This window comes from Cervus canadensis, chromosome 10 (assembly GCF_019320065.1).
Source record: "Cervus canadensis isolate Bull #8, Minnesota chromosome 10, ASM1932006v1, whole genome shotgun sequence".
Taxonomy (NCBI): Eukaryota; Metazoa; Chordata; class Mammalia; order Artiodactyla; family Cervidae; genus Cervus; species Cervus canadensis.
Window position 1 is genome coordinate 63,815,633 of NC_057395.1, and position 15,222 is coordinate 63,830,854.

At 39.8% G+C, this 15,222-nt stretch overlaps 1 protein-coding gene across 7 annotated transcripts in view; it reads left to right on the forward strand.

Moving 5' to 3' along the window:
- The window catches only part of PHF20 (PHD finger protein 20), a 135,480-nt gene that overhangs the window by 30,263 nt on the left and 89,995 nt on the right, over window positions 1-15,222 (forward strand). For 6 of the 7 annotated variants that reach the window (XM_043478670.1, XM_043478673.1, XM_043478675.1 and 3 more), the window contains exon 3: window positions 14,183-14,354. The exons of the other annotated variant lie outside the window; for it this stretch is intronic. In XM_043478670.1, the coding sequence (XP_043334605.1) occupies window positions 14,183-14,354 (172 nt within the window). The remainder of the gene's footprint in view (window positions 1-14,182; window positions 14,355-15,222) is intronic. 7 annotated transcript variants of the gene reach the window in all.

The following is a 15,222-nucleotide window of genomic DNA, read 5'->3' on the forward strand; positions in this document are numbered from 1 at the left end:
TAGTTAAAAAATTTTTTTCCCATTACATGGATTTGCTTTATGTTTCTTTTTTTCTAAATTTTATCTATTTATTCATTTATTTAGGCTAAAATGGGTCTTTGTTGCTGAGCTGGCTTTTTCTAGTTGCAGTGCTCAGGCTTCTCATTGGGGTGGCTTCTCTTGTTGCGGAGCACAGGCTCTAGGGCACAGGCTTCAGTAATTGCAGCACATGGGCTCAGTAGTTGTGGCTCCCGCCCTCTAGAGTACAGTCTCAGTAGTTGTGGTGTACGGGCTCAGTTGGTCCTTAACATGTGGAATCTTCCCAGACCAGAGTTCCAGCCTGTGTCCCCCTCCATTGGCAGACAGATTCCTAACAACTAGACTACCAGGGACGCCCCTTAACTGTGTATCCTGATGAATGTTTATTCATGTATATACATGTGTAACCACCCAGATTAAGATAGAGACATTCTGGTCTCCTTAGAAGACCTTTTTTTCCCATATCCAGTCAGAGAGTCCCCTCAGCCCCAGAGGAACTACTTTCTGTGGCTGTGCATTTAAAGTGAGACCCATCAGCCTGTGGGTATTCTCTAGTATAATCAATTGCCTGGGTGCAGGAGTGGAAAAATGTGCAGAATCTGATGGACCTACATGCATGTGTGCTAACTTGCTTGAGTCATGTCCAACTCTTTGTGACCACGGGGACTGTAGCCTACCAGGCTCCTCTGACCATGGGATTCTCCAGGCAAGAATACTGAAGTGGGTTATCCTATAGTTGGGGTTTATCCAGGCAGGTGTGATGGAGGACAAGAGGGGCCAGGGAGTTAAGGGTATCTGCAAGGAAGTGAGATTAAAGGATAAGATTTCCAGAATGAGAGTGAAGTGTGAGAGCAGGCAGAAGGGACAATGTGAGCAGAAGTATTGAGGGTTCACAGAACATGTATGTTCTCAGAGTCTGGAGAGGGACAGATAAGGTGAGGTGGGAGTTTGGGCAAGATTTTAAGCAGGAGAGAGACATGGTCCAATCCCTTGTAGGAACAGAAAAGTGGTGGTGTTTATTCAGTCACCAAATATTTATTGATGTCTCTATATCTGGCCCTTTGCCAGGACTGATAGAAGTGTATAGGAATTACTTGGGCATACTGGAGAAGCTGGCTTAAAACTCAACATTCAGAAAACTAACATCATGGCATCCGGTCCCGTCATTTCATAGCAAATAGGCGGGGGAAAATGGAAACAGTGACAGACTTTATTTTCTTGGGCTTCAAAAACAAGCAGACGGTGACTGCAGCCATGAAATTAAAAGATGTGTGCTCCTTGGAAGGAAAGCTATGACATACCTAGACAACATATTAAAAAGCAGAGACATGACTTTGCCGACAAAGATCCATCTAGTCAAAATTATAGTTTCTCCATTAGTCATGTATGGATGTGAGAGTTGGACCATAAAGAAGGCTGAGTGCCGAAGATTGATGCTTTCGAATTGTGGTGCTGGGGAAGTCTCTTGAGTCCCTTGAACAGCAAGGAGATCAAACTAGTCAATCCTAAATTGATTGACTAGTTGATTGACTAAATTGGTATTCATTCATTGAAAGGACTAATGCTGAAGGTGAAGCTCCAATACTTTGGCCACCTGAAGGAAAGAGCTGACTCATTGGAAAAGACCCCGATGCTGGGTCAAATTGAGGGCAGGAGAAGGAGGTGACAGAGGATGAGATGGTTGGATGGCATCATCAACAAATGGATATGAATTTGAGCAAACTCCAGGAGATGGTGAAGGACAGGGAAGCCTGGTATGCTGTGGTCTAGGGGTTGCAAAGAGTCAGACACAACTTAGTGACTGAACAACAGCAACAAGAGCTGACTGTTCAATTGTGGGAAAGGATCAGCTTAGAGAGGAGAGATGAATTCAAGACATTTTCAGAGTTAGATGTATCAGATGTTGAAGAATGGAAGTGGTGAAGGGATAGGGAAAGAGAGAAGACATCCAAAATAGTACAGTTTTTCTGTAGTTTAATAGTCAGCTCTTTGTTTTACCCTGAATACGGTTTCCATCCCCGTCTCCTCTCCACAAAGGCTGGAGATGGCTTAGAATGTTACTTTTGTGCATAAAAGTCATTTGCTTCCGGTATGTGCCCTGAACCAGGAATAGAGTGGCATGCTCTGATTCTTGAAGTAAATGATTATTGTATGTTTGCAGAAAGGCTGTTTATACAGGGAAGAATCTGGAAGCAGCCTGCCCAACCCCTGGGGCAAAGTTCAGGCAAATTATTGGCTACCACCAGGTAGGCCATTAGGTAGGTACCACAAAAGACACCTCTGTGGACCTATCTTAGAACAAGGATATTTGTATGTGAAGTCAAATTAAGAGCAGAAGTCTCTTCACTGGGTTTAGTGAGGTGACTTGGACAGTGATCTCTGTTACAGCTCCACCTAGTCACTCTCTTTGAGCTTCCATTTCCACACATGTAAGACAGGTGCAGTGATCCTAACAATTCCATAAGTCCTCATGGGATGGTGGTAAAAATCCTGTGAGATATATGTAGAGGCAGTATATAGCCCCTAGAGGAAACTGCTCACATTGATTATGAATAGCCACGTGAGGAAATGCTGACTAGTAGTGGAAGTAGGAAATCTGAGGGAAATTGTTATCCCTTTTGGTTCCTCTTTTTCCCCCTGTAGCAGTTCTTCAGTTTGTATTTTTGGTGTGTATGTGGGGGGACCAGACAGATTTCTGCCAGGCACTGTCTAGCTCTAATTTAAGCATCTGCACAGTGTGCAGCTTAGTTTTACTCAGAAGCAGCCAAGACTCTGAGCATTAAGACTTCCTGGGACTTGAGGTCATATGCTGTGTACAAGCCAGGGTTGTATTTCTGTGTTGCTGCTGCTGCTGCTCAGTCACGTCCGACTCTGTGTGACCCCATAGACGGCAGCCCACCAGGCTCCCCTGTCCCTGGGATTCTCCAGGCAAGAACACTGGAGTGGGTTGCCATTTCCTTCTCCAATGCATGAAAGTGAAAAGGGAAAGTGAAGTCGCTCAGTCGTGTCCGACTCCTAGCGACCCCATGGACTGCAGCCTACCAGGCAAGAGTACTGGAGTGGGGTGCCATCACCTTCTCCGGTATTTCTGTGTTAGACCTGGGCTATTCTCTGCCTTTCTGGTTGTACAGGTAGAGTTAGTCCCTCTCATTTCGTATGGGTTTCACTTTGCAATGGTCCTTTCCTCTCCATTCCTTGGTGGAGCCCCAGGGTAGGTTGACTTTTCTGGTGGTGTAGAGCAGTGTGGCTCAAACACAAAAAAACATGGGGACTAGTGCCTCCAACCAATATACTATCTATGGATCTCACTTTTAGTAGCATTGGGGCTAACTTCTATGTTAGTTAGTTATTGCTGTGTGACAAATTTTCTAAAAATTTAGTGGCTTAAAACAACATTACCATTATTCTTTCAGTGTGTGGATCAAGAATTCAGGAGCAGCCTCTGGGTCAAGGTCTTATGTTTGTCCTAAGTTGGTGCTGATTGCTTGTGGGATACTTGTGGCTATGTGTGAACCTCTCTGTAGGGCATCTAAAATGTTCTCATGATGTGGCACCTGGCTTCTCGCAGAGAGGGGAACCTAAGAAGTGGTAGTGCTGTGTATGTGTTAAAATAATACACAAAATTTATCATTTTAACCATTTTAAAGTGTCTAGTACATTAAGTACATTCATATTGTTGTGCAACCATCACCACCACCCATCTCCAAAATTACTTATTTATTTAGAATGTAAATACATTTATTTATTTAAGTATAATGATGTACAATTTTTTATAATTTACAGGAGCACAATATAGGGACTCACAATTTGTAAAGGTTATGGTCCTTTTATCGTTATTATAAAATATTGACTATATTCTCTGTGTTGTCAGAACTTTTTCATCTTCCCAAACAGAAACTCTATACAGATTAAAAAGTAACTCCTCATCCTCTTCCTTCACTAGCCCCTAAAAACCACCATCCAACCCTCTGTTTTTATGAATGTGACTACCCTAGATCTTGCAATTTGTCCTCTTGGGATTGCCTGGCATGCTGCAGTCCATGGGCTTGCAAAAAGTTGGACACGACTGAGAAACTGAACAACAATGGTGTTTTCAAGGTGCATCTGTGTCTTAGGCTATATTAGAATTTTATTCTTTTTTAGGACTGAATAATATTCCACTGTGTGGACATACCACATCTTGTTTATCCGTTCTTCTGTTGATGGACAGTTGAGTTGCTTCCATTTTTTGACTATTAAGGGTAATGCTGCTGTGAACGTCAGTATATAGGTATCTGTTTGAGTCTCTGCTTTCAATTCTTCAGGGTATGTTTACCCAGAAGTAGAATTGCAGCACTGTTTAGGACCCAGACCTGAAGTCCTACACCATTACTGATGCCATATTCTATGTGTTAGAAATGAGGCCACATTCAATGGGAGGATAATTAGGCTTTACCTTTTGAGGGAAGGAATGTAAAATTTGCAGACATATTTTAAAACCACTATATCTACCTTTTGAGAGTGATCATACAATGCCAGGTTAATTGCAAACACACACACTAAAATTCCTTAGTAGTACTTGATTATTTGGCAGTCGTCTTGATCAGTACTTCTCAACCTTTTTCATGTTATTGCTCGTTCGTGGCATCTCAGCTGGGAAGCTCTAATAAAAATAGTACAGATTTGTGGAAAAGCACAATAAAACATTCCTCAAGGAGACCTTGTGGACCACCAGCTCTGTGTTCATGAACACCCAGTGGTCCATGGATTGCTATCAGGCAACAATCATTTCAGGCCCACCTGCCCATTCGTACAATAGGTGTGGAATCCATGGGGTTCCTGCATAGTTCTCTACGCAGGGTTGTTGTTTCTTTTCTCACCTTCAGTTTCCTGTACATCCTTACCTTCTTTTGTGCTTCACTTCTTCTGTACCTGTGCTGATTTACTTATTTTACACCTTCTCCCAGAAGGACTTTCAGCCTCACTGCCTCCTTGGTCACCTGGAAAATGATGATTCATCTTTCAGAATTGAGTCACGTGTCTCATTTTCACTAGTTGTCTTGAGGCCTTCTTCTTCCTCACCCTCCTTCCTCTCCCCCTAGAACTAGCCTTTTGCTCCTCAGTACCGTATTCTACTTTATTTATTTATTTATTTTAAATAAAAAGCTTTATTGGAGAAAAATAGAACCACCACGTACACAGGGAAAAGAGCACAAAAATTCAACTGATGAAAGTCACAACTACCCAATGTTGTTTGCAATTACTTTTCAGTTTCTTAAATGGCTTCCCTCAATTTTTTAAATAGCCTTGCCAATTTTCAGCTGAAATAGAATCAAGTTTTCAAAAAATTCAGAGCCTCAGTGAAGGGACCAGCTTTTAAGATAACAAAGGTGACACCAAGAGTCTCCTAATAGGACCAATTCTACCGAAAAATTCCTAAAGCACGTAACTACTGAGTCTGGTAGAACAGTAGCTCAGAGACCATCAGGGATTAGTTAGAACACTGACTCAGACGGTCCAGTATGCAGAGAGGGCAAACAAAAAAGCTGCATTTCCCTGTCAGATGAGTTCATGTAAGAAAACCAAGGAGGTGCTAAGAAAATACAGGCAATGGCTGCTCAAAATAATTAAGAAGGTATTCTAAATACCACATATTATTAGACAACAGTGTGTAAAGTGATGCAATTAGAAAACAGGCAACTTAAAAGAAATATGGTCACAGATTTTTGAGAACTCAAGAAAACAATAGCAAGCACAAGAGCTGAAAGTCTTCTCAGCTGAGGGTTGAAAGTGAAAGTGAAAGTGAAGTCGCTCAGTCATATCCAACTCTTTGCGACCCTGTGGACTGTAGCCCACCAGGCTCCTCCGTCCATGGGATTCTCCAGGCAAGAATACTGGAGTGGGTTGCCATTTCCTTCTCCCGTATTCTACTTTAAACAGTCTTCTGTAGTTGCACCTGTGATACTTAATTACAGTTATTTGTGTATATAGAAATACACATTTATTCCTCCTGAGGATACTGCAGTGAATGAGAGATAGATGTCTTTAGGGGTGTCTGTAATCTCCTAGGAAATCAGGCCATGAACGTAAGCAAGTCAGCAGAGAAACAAATGAAGTAGTTACAGATTGGGGTGAATGTTATTTATGAAGGAAGAAACAGGAAACTGACAGAGATTGGAAAGAGATGGGGGCTACTCGAGATATATATATTCAGAGATTCTGAGGCTGCAGGGCATAAGGCTGTTGCCTGGGAAGAGTGGACAGAGGGGAAGTGATTCGGGTGAAGTGAACAGACCTGGTTAGGGAAGGTATGTGTATGAGGAAATCAAAGGCGCAGTGTGCCTTGTCTTTGTTCCTCTGTAAGCTGTTGTGGTCACAGGTTTTTATAGATTTGGCTCTGTATTTCCAAACCCTGGCACATTTCCTGGCCCAGAGTGGGTACTCAGAAAATGTCAGGGGAATTGATGAATTTCTCTTTCTTTAATTTTTGTCACTCTTCTTGTCTCTTTACGTTTGATTGGCTACATTGGTCTTCTGTGGCTTCTTGTTTTAGTGACCAGTTTTACCACTTGCTTAAGGTCACCATAGTAACCTAAGTTACTGTGAAGTTTAGGTTATTTTCCAAGTTGAATTTTATTTTATTTATTTTGACTGTGCCACGCAGCTTGGTGGATCTTAGTTTCCTGACCAGGGATTGAACCTGGGCCCTGGCAGTGAAAGCACCTAATCCTAACCACTAGACCACTAGGGTGTTCCCCTAAATTGAATTTTAGACAGATGAGTTTTTAATAGTTTTTGGCCTTCAGAAAAAAGCTTTTTGGTAACTAATTTAATTTTGTCATAATGACCACAGCACCCGTGCGTATATCTCCTCCAATTTGACAGTTTCTGTACTGGGATATGTTTGTCTCTTTGACATCTACAGCATGGATATTCTTGGTTTGTTTTGGGAATTCATTGTGGTCTGTGTGTATATATTCCTGTTGCTGTTTTGTGACTCTAGGTATTCAAAATCAAGCCTTTTTTTATAAGTACATTTGATGAACATTTATTGAATGTCTAATATATAACACTCTAGAAGAAATTTATACACTTAGCAAACAGCTCTCTTCATCTTTTAAGGTTCACCCCAAGTGCTAAGTCTTCTTCTCTAAAGTCTCTTTCCCAGCCCCCCCAATACCTGATGAAAAAGTTTACAGTGGACTCTATTGCTGCTTCTGGGGAAGGTGAACAGAGGAAGTAGACTAAGCTAAACAAAGAGATTAGGAGGTGAGTGGTAGGAAATGTAATTTAGAAAGAGAAGGGTCTGTTTAGGTGTGGTAGAGGGAGATAGTGGAGAGTGGGCAGAACCCACTGTCTGTCTAGCTCAGGCTTTCCCCAGAGAGACAGTGCCTCTCTTCCATCTAGCCCTGGTTATTGGGCTATAGGCAGGCCAGGTAATTCTAGAGTTATACTCCTTTACTTGTTTCTATCCACAAATCAAGAATGTTTTTGGTCTCTGTACTTGGGGAGAGGAGTCGGGGATTCCAAGGAGCCCACCAAACTTTGGGCCCTTGCCATCCTGGAAGCCCTGGTATTTGATTATTTGTTTTGTGTCGTCAGGACCTATTAAGATTGTCTAGAATCCAAACTAAGGCATGTTTGAATAATGGACCCTATAGGGCATAGTTTCTGTCCTATAAACTGCTTAGCAATCTAGTGCTTGTAATCATCATGTAAAAATCCTGTTTGTGGCTTGAGGTTGAAATGTTTTTTATTGACTCTTGAGCTCTTTTCTTCAAAGGAAAACTGCTGGTTTTGAACATCTAAATTGTATCTGATGATCATTCAAACTCTTATTTGCCTAAACAGGCAAAATAAACTCAAGAAAACTTGACCAGCCTAGTAACATAAAAGTAATGGAAAAGGTAGATAATTATTTTATGAAAACACACCAGAGTAGGCAGTTTCACAGAAAATGAAATAAAACTTTCTAGTCCATTCTATGAGGTTAGTGTAGCCTGAATGAAACTGGGCAGGAACGGCATAATATGAGGAAACTTGGGCAAATTCTGCTTATGAAAGAGACACAAAACTAGTCAATAAAATGCTAAAAAGACCAAAGAGTTATTTATTTAATGAACGATTCACACAATCAAATATGACTTTTTTTTTTTTAAGCAGGGTAATGATAACTTCTTAGGAAATGTATTATTTCATTATCTCCATAGAATAAAAGCAGAGACCTATATAATCACCTAGACAAAGGCTGAAAATTCTCAAAATTTAATCTTGATGAATCCTCAGTAAGTTACACATAGAGAAAAACTTCATGAACTTGATTAAAGGCATTAATAAGAAATCTTTAATGATAAAACACCAGAGACATTTTCATTAAAGAGAAGGATGTCAACTATCTCTGCTAATTTTCAACATCATCTTAGAAACACTAATCAGTGTGATAAATGAGAAAAATAAATGGCAGATATCAGAATTGAAAGTGAGACAGTGTAATCATAACTTGAATATGATAATGGTAGTCTGCCTGGGAAATGCAAAGGATTTTAATTGATAATCCATTGGATAGAGATTGAATAGAATCAAAAAGTCAGAACAATGACGGGGTATACAGTGAGAATTATTGCATCCACTTCTCTTTCTACTTTATACTCACACTACTCCCAAAGGCAACCAGTTTTATTCATTTCTGTCCATCCTACCAGTATTTCTTTATTTAATACAAGCCAAGCAAGTATATATTCTTATTTTCCTCTTTTGGAACAACAAAAGGTGATTTTATAGTTTGCTTTCTAAAACTTGGAAATCTTTCTTTGTCAATTCATAGTTCGTTTTCATTTTTTTTTAACAGCTGCATAATATTCTGTTTTGTGGATGTCCCAAAGTGAAAGTGTTAATCAGTTAGTCATGTTTGACTCTTTGTGACCCCATGGACTGTAGCCAGCCAGGCTCCTCTGTCCCTGGAATTCTCCAGGCAAGAATATTGGAGGGGGTTGCCATTCCCTTCTCCAGCAGCATATAAATTCAACAACCATGAAGCTATCGTTTGATATCTGACCATTAAATATTTTTTTAAACTTTTAATTTAAAAGTATTTATTTTTACTTACACAGGTATTTTGTGATTAAACTCTTGTAAAAATTAAAACTACAAGCAAAAGTCTCTTGGCTATTCTCAATCCCTCTCTCCTCCCCAGAGCTAAATTTTTTTTCAGCTTGGTGTTCAGTGTCTCCTCCTTTCTGGCTATTATTTCCATTAGGAATATGACTCCCAGCTGCAGTGTTAGTTTGGAAACTAGAGTCTCATCATGGCTGTTAGTTACGTGTTGGAAATTTTCTCTCCCCTTTTCTGTCTATACAGATTCCATTCACATTGCCTCTTTTGTTAACCTTGCCTCAGCTTTCCAGCTTCCTTTATGGTTGTTCCAATTTTTAGATTGAATGAAATAAAGTTATGATTTTTGTCAGTAAGAAACAGTTGATTATCAGCTGTTTCATGTGATTCTACCTAGTTTTTAAAAAAAAAATTGTTGAAGTATAGTTGATTTACAATGTTGTATTAGTACATAGCTAAGTGATTCAGTTATATGTGTACATAATTCATTCTTTTTTTAAGAGTCCTTTCTTATATAGGTTATCACAGAATATTGCATAGAGTTCTCTGTAGTATACAGTAGGGCCTTGTTGGTTCTAGTAGGTTTTTTTTTAATTTTTAAAAAATTTTACATACTTTTTAAAGGTTACTACTTTCCATTTGCAGTTATTATAAAATATTGATTATATTTCTTGTCTTGTACACTATATCCTTGTGCCTATCTTACACCCAGTAGTTTGTGCCTCCTACCTGCCCGTCCCTTCATTGCCCTTCCCATAATCACTGGTTTGTTCTCTATATCTGTGAATCTGCCTTTTTTTTTTTGTTATATTCATTACTGTGTTGCTTTTTTTAGATTCCACATGTAAGTAATGTCACACAGTGTTTGTCTTTGTCTGTCTGACCTATTTCACTTAGAATTAATGCCCTCTAAGTGTATCCATGTTGCTGCAAATGGCAACATTTTATTCTTTTTTTTTTTATGGCTGAGTAGTTTTTCATTATACATATATACTCACAAACACACATATTCTTTACCCATTCATCTGTTTTTTAAAAATAAATATTTCTTTCTTTTTTCTTTTTTTGGCTGCACCCCTCGACTTACAGGATCTTAGTTCCCTGATTAGGGATTGAACCCAGGGCCATAGGAGTGAAAGCTCTGAGTCATAACCACTGGACTGCCAGGGAACTCCCTCCATTCTTCTGTTGATAGACACTTAGGTTGAGTCCCTATCTTACAATTTTAATTAATGCTGCTGTGAACATTGGGGTGCATGTATCTTTTTGAATTAGTGTTTTCATTTGTTTTTTTTTCAGATATATCCCCGGGAGTGGAATTGCTGAGTCATGTGGTAGTTCCATTTTTAGTATTTTGAGAAACCTCTGTACTGTCTTCTACAGTGGCTGCACCAATTTACATTCTCACCAACAGTGTACAAGGGCTTCCCTTTCTCCAAATCCTTGCCAGCGTTTGTTATTTGTGTTCTTTTGGATGATAGTCATTCTGGTGTGAGGTAATAGCTTGTTGTGGGTTGGTTTGCATTTCCCTGATGATTAGCAATGTTGAGCATCTTTTCGTGTGCCTGTTGGCCATCTACATTTCCATTTTGGGAAAATGTCTATCCACCTGGTAGTTTTAAAACTTAGTTGGTGTCTGGTTTTTCTTAAAGACAGAAACCAGAAGTACATCCATTTTATAATCTTCTGAGACCTGAAATTGACTGGCCAGATCAAAGTCACTTAATAAGATTTGTTGATAGATGAATCTGAGCTGTCCCCAAGGCAGCTGTGTAATTGTGATCCACCAGGTCTTAACCAGATTGATCCCTAAGATCAACTGCCTCTCTCTTCTCTGGATTGCAGTTGGGTTTCCCCATTCACTATGAGTGACTTACATCCTTGTCACGCTTTATTTTTTTTTTTTTTTCTTGTCACGCTTTAGAGAAGTAGAGAGAACCACCTTCTCCTTAGGAAGACTTAGTGATCCCTGGGTTATTCTTGATCCACCTGGAGAGATTTGTGTAGTCTGTAGACAGTGAGCTGCCTATGCCCTGTGAAGTTTTTTGATCAAGGAAGTAGCTTTTGGCTAGCCAAGGGCCCTGAGGTCTTTCATTATCTGTGTACAGTGGAGTTGCTATCCTAGGGTTTTGCAGTTAATTCTGTGGATCCAACCTTACCAGACTTTCAGAAGGCACTGACCAAGTGCAAATTCAAAAGAATTTGAAGTTGTCCTACAGTGCCAGCTTCTTATTTTGCCAAATAAGAACATTTAAAACAAATATCTAATTATATTTTTTATATTTAATACATGCTCATGGTGCAACATTCAAAACAAAAGGATATACACTGAATAAAATAAGTTTCATACTTCCTCTCCAGTTCCTTAATTATCTAGTTCCCCTCCCAAGAGGCAATTCAGGTTGCTTGATCACCCTTCCAGAGATAGCCATGCATTTAAAAAACAGGTATGAATGTATTGGCTCTCTCCACTCCCCCAAATGAACGGTAGTGCATTCAGTACCATTTTGCATCTTGATAAAGATAAAGAACATTACAGCATACTAACGCATCTTGAGTTGTTTTTATCCCCCCACTTTTCTTAGAGATCTTTAAAAATCAGTACACTGCCGTTTTCTTTGCAATACTGTGTAATATTGGTAAGGATTAAAAACAGTTACCATCTTTTTAATTTGAAAAGTGTGTTTAAGCACTGAAAGGTTAGAAAGAATATGATATTAGTATAAAGGAAAATTCTATAAATTAAATAAATTTGGTTCTATGAGAAATTAATTCTGTGTGTTGGTCCAAAGACCTATTTGCTAACTATTGCTCAAGATAGTAAACCAGTAAAGAAAGGCCTTTGAATAGGACTGAGTTACGGAGGCTTACTAATCTGTGGTAGGCTGACTGACTGAGAGATCAAGAGGAATACAGCTGACATATCCATATCCTTCTCTCCATTTTACAGGGAGGGATAGACTTCGGGAAGCTTTTTTCTCTCCTACCAGTGTACTACTCAGTTCACCAACCCCCCTGATTAGCTAGTCTGTTGTCAAGATAGCTTGTATTTATGGCAGCTGCGTGTCAGCTGGATTGGAGTAGGGAGACTAGTTTCAGGGCTGTTTATTCCTTTTATTAATACTGTTTATTCCTTTTATTAATATTTCTTGAGCAATTAATGTACGTATAATACAATTAGGAATTTTGAAAAGCATACCCTGTCAGTCCTGTGTGAGAAATACCCACATAAAGTGATTGGGGCCTGAAGCTGGAGAGTGACTAAACTTGGGGTGGGTAGCTGGAGTCAGTGAGCCTTGGGATTGAAGAATTGACGGGACACCCAACCTTTGGGAAGAATAGGGAGAATGGAATTCATTTCCTGGATGTTCACTGAATGCCCAGTATCTGCATCCTACTGTGTTTTGGTTTACTCCAAGTAAACTGCCTTAGTGGATACTAGTGTAGGGTCAAAGAGGACACAATGCAAGCAGGCCTGTTCGTTTAGGTAGCACATACTTATTAGGACAGTAGGGTATTGAGTGTTAGATGTAAGAAAGGAAGGTAATGGGGCAAGTCCAAGTTGTAGGGAGAAAATGCCAATGGGTAGAATCGAAACTTTCTCAATGTAGAATAGCATTCTGGTCAATACAGATGTGTTTAAGAGAACAATTGCATATTTGTTTCTCTTTACTTTTAATCATTTACTTATTTTTGGAATGAGCAATACATTTATATGGTTGAAAAATGAAAAAGTATTATAAGATGTATTGCAAAAGGTCTCCCTTCCACTTTTGCCCCTCCCTGTCCCATACCCAGTACCCCTCTTGTATCAGTCAGGTTTATATGCTGGAAACAGAAACCATCCTGGGTACTTGAACCACAAAAGGATTTAACACAAGTAATTGGGCCCTTAGAAAATTGTTGGAAAACTTGGAGGAGTGGGACTCAAGGGGACAGGCCTTAGAATTTAAATTTGAAGGACTCACCCCTGGAGTGTGAACTGGAGGGTGGGAAGTCACTACTGCTACTGCCACCCCCACCCCACCATTGCTACTTGATACTCAAGAAGTCAGTGGCTAGACATTAGATCCTTGTTGCTATAGACCAGCATGTCTGTATCACCTGGGAGCTTGTTTAAAGCTTTTAAGGCCTTACTTAGCTCCACCTACTGAATCAGAATCTGCATTTAACAAGAACCCCTGATGATTTGCATTGCATAAAAGTTTGAGCAGTCCTGGCTCTTGTCGTGACAGTTGCTTCCAAACCCACAGATCTCCATGACCCTGATTGCCAGTTTCAAGTGAGTCAAGCAAATGTAGTTGTTGGTTTACTCTCAGTCTAGTTGGTAACTCTCAGTCTAAAAGAAGAGTGATTGGAGATTGAAAGAGCCCATCTACTGAACTGACCACACTTTTACAAGTAACCAGTGTTAGTTTCTTCTGTATTCTTCCAGATGTTTTATGCATATTTAAGCATGTTTGAATACGTATATTCTTTTTTGTCTTGTTAAAAAAAAAAAGCAGTAGTTTACTTACCATACACAGTGTTTTGCACCTCACTCTTTGCATTTAATGGTTTTTCTTGGAAGAGCTTTCCATATCATGACATAGAGCCATCTTCTTTTCTTAACAACTGCATGATATCCAATACATAGATTACAAAATTCTTAAAATTGAGACTAACACAGTCTGGGCTTCCCGGTCATTCTAATTTTTTGACACCTGTAAAATACAATCTAGTTGTTAGTTGTTCGCTTCCTGCCTCTCGTGTGCTCAGGTCTGTGTATGTGTCATCTTGTTTTACTCACACTGCAACACAGTGTATCCTTCCTCCGCTTTACATGAAAGAACTCAGGCTCTGAAAGGCTAATTTAATCACAGTTTAAGGAATATCCAGGATGGGATTTGAATCCCAAGTCTGTTAGCCTCCATGATTTTCAATTTGGCACAGTGACAGAGAACTGCTAAATGATAGGCTTTATTTAGTACTTTGAGATCTACTTCTTTGGTAAGAGGTTTAGAAAAGTATCATTTTGATTATTTTAGGTGGATATTTAAGGGCACTTCAATTTTTTTTTTCTTTCCTGACTCAGGTATCCAGCTCACATAGAAGATATTGATTACGAAGAAGGAAAAGTACTCATCCATTTCAAGCGTTGGAACCATCGTTATGATGAGTGGTTCTGCTGGGACAGTCCTTATTTACGTCCTTTAGAGAAAATACAGCTGAGAAAAGAGGGCTTGCATGAAGAGGAGGGATCATCTGTGAGTAACAAATCCGGGCAGTTCAGTGCTTAGCTATTGGGCTGAGTCTTTGATGTTTAGTGTAAAAGCCTGTAGCAGCTGGGGACTGTCCTTATTTAGACTTGGAGTGCAACCTTGAGATCTCCACGACCTCTTGGGGTTGTTGAAGAATCTCAATTGTCATCTGTTTGTATGACGTGATTGACGTGACAGCTCATAAATTAATTTGGTTGAGACTGTACTGATGATGAATGGGGACTTGATCTCTCTCTTTTATACCACTGTGTCCCTTTAGATTGCTTATTAAGCTCATCTGCTGTCTGGTCATTAGTCAGTCATTCCATGTGGAGCATTATGCTAGCTTTTTTTTTTTTTTAAATAAGCCCTTGAAAATCTTGGAATTGACTGGATTCTTGTTTTTTAAATTTCATCACTATGTCTGGCACTTTTATGACTTCAAAATGAAGGACAAAGTATTTGTTTTTAGTTTTTTAAACAGGAATTGAGACATCTGCAGAAATCCTGCTGCCTTTGGAGCTGACTCAGCCCTGGATTCTGTTTTCCACTTTAACCGTGACCAGGGAACTTGAACTCTTGCTAGCCTTTCCCCCTTCTCCCCCCTCCCAGTTCAAGATTGTTCACTGTTGCCCAGTTTGGCTGCTGGGTATTCATTCTACAAAACGTTTCAATACAGACTGTGTGCTGGGAAAGCAGTATGAAATATTAATGGTGAAGGAGTGCCTCCTTTGTCCAAAGACCCTCTCAAAGTGTGGATGGCATTAGGTGGCATGAATGCTGTTTGCCTCGAGATGAAACAGCCTCTCTCCTTCCAGCTGTGTACTTGTCGTGCTCCCTGGTGGTCCTGGGCTGTTAGACACTTTCAGGGACA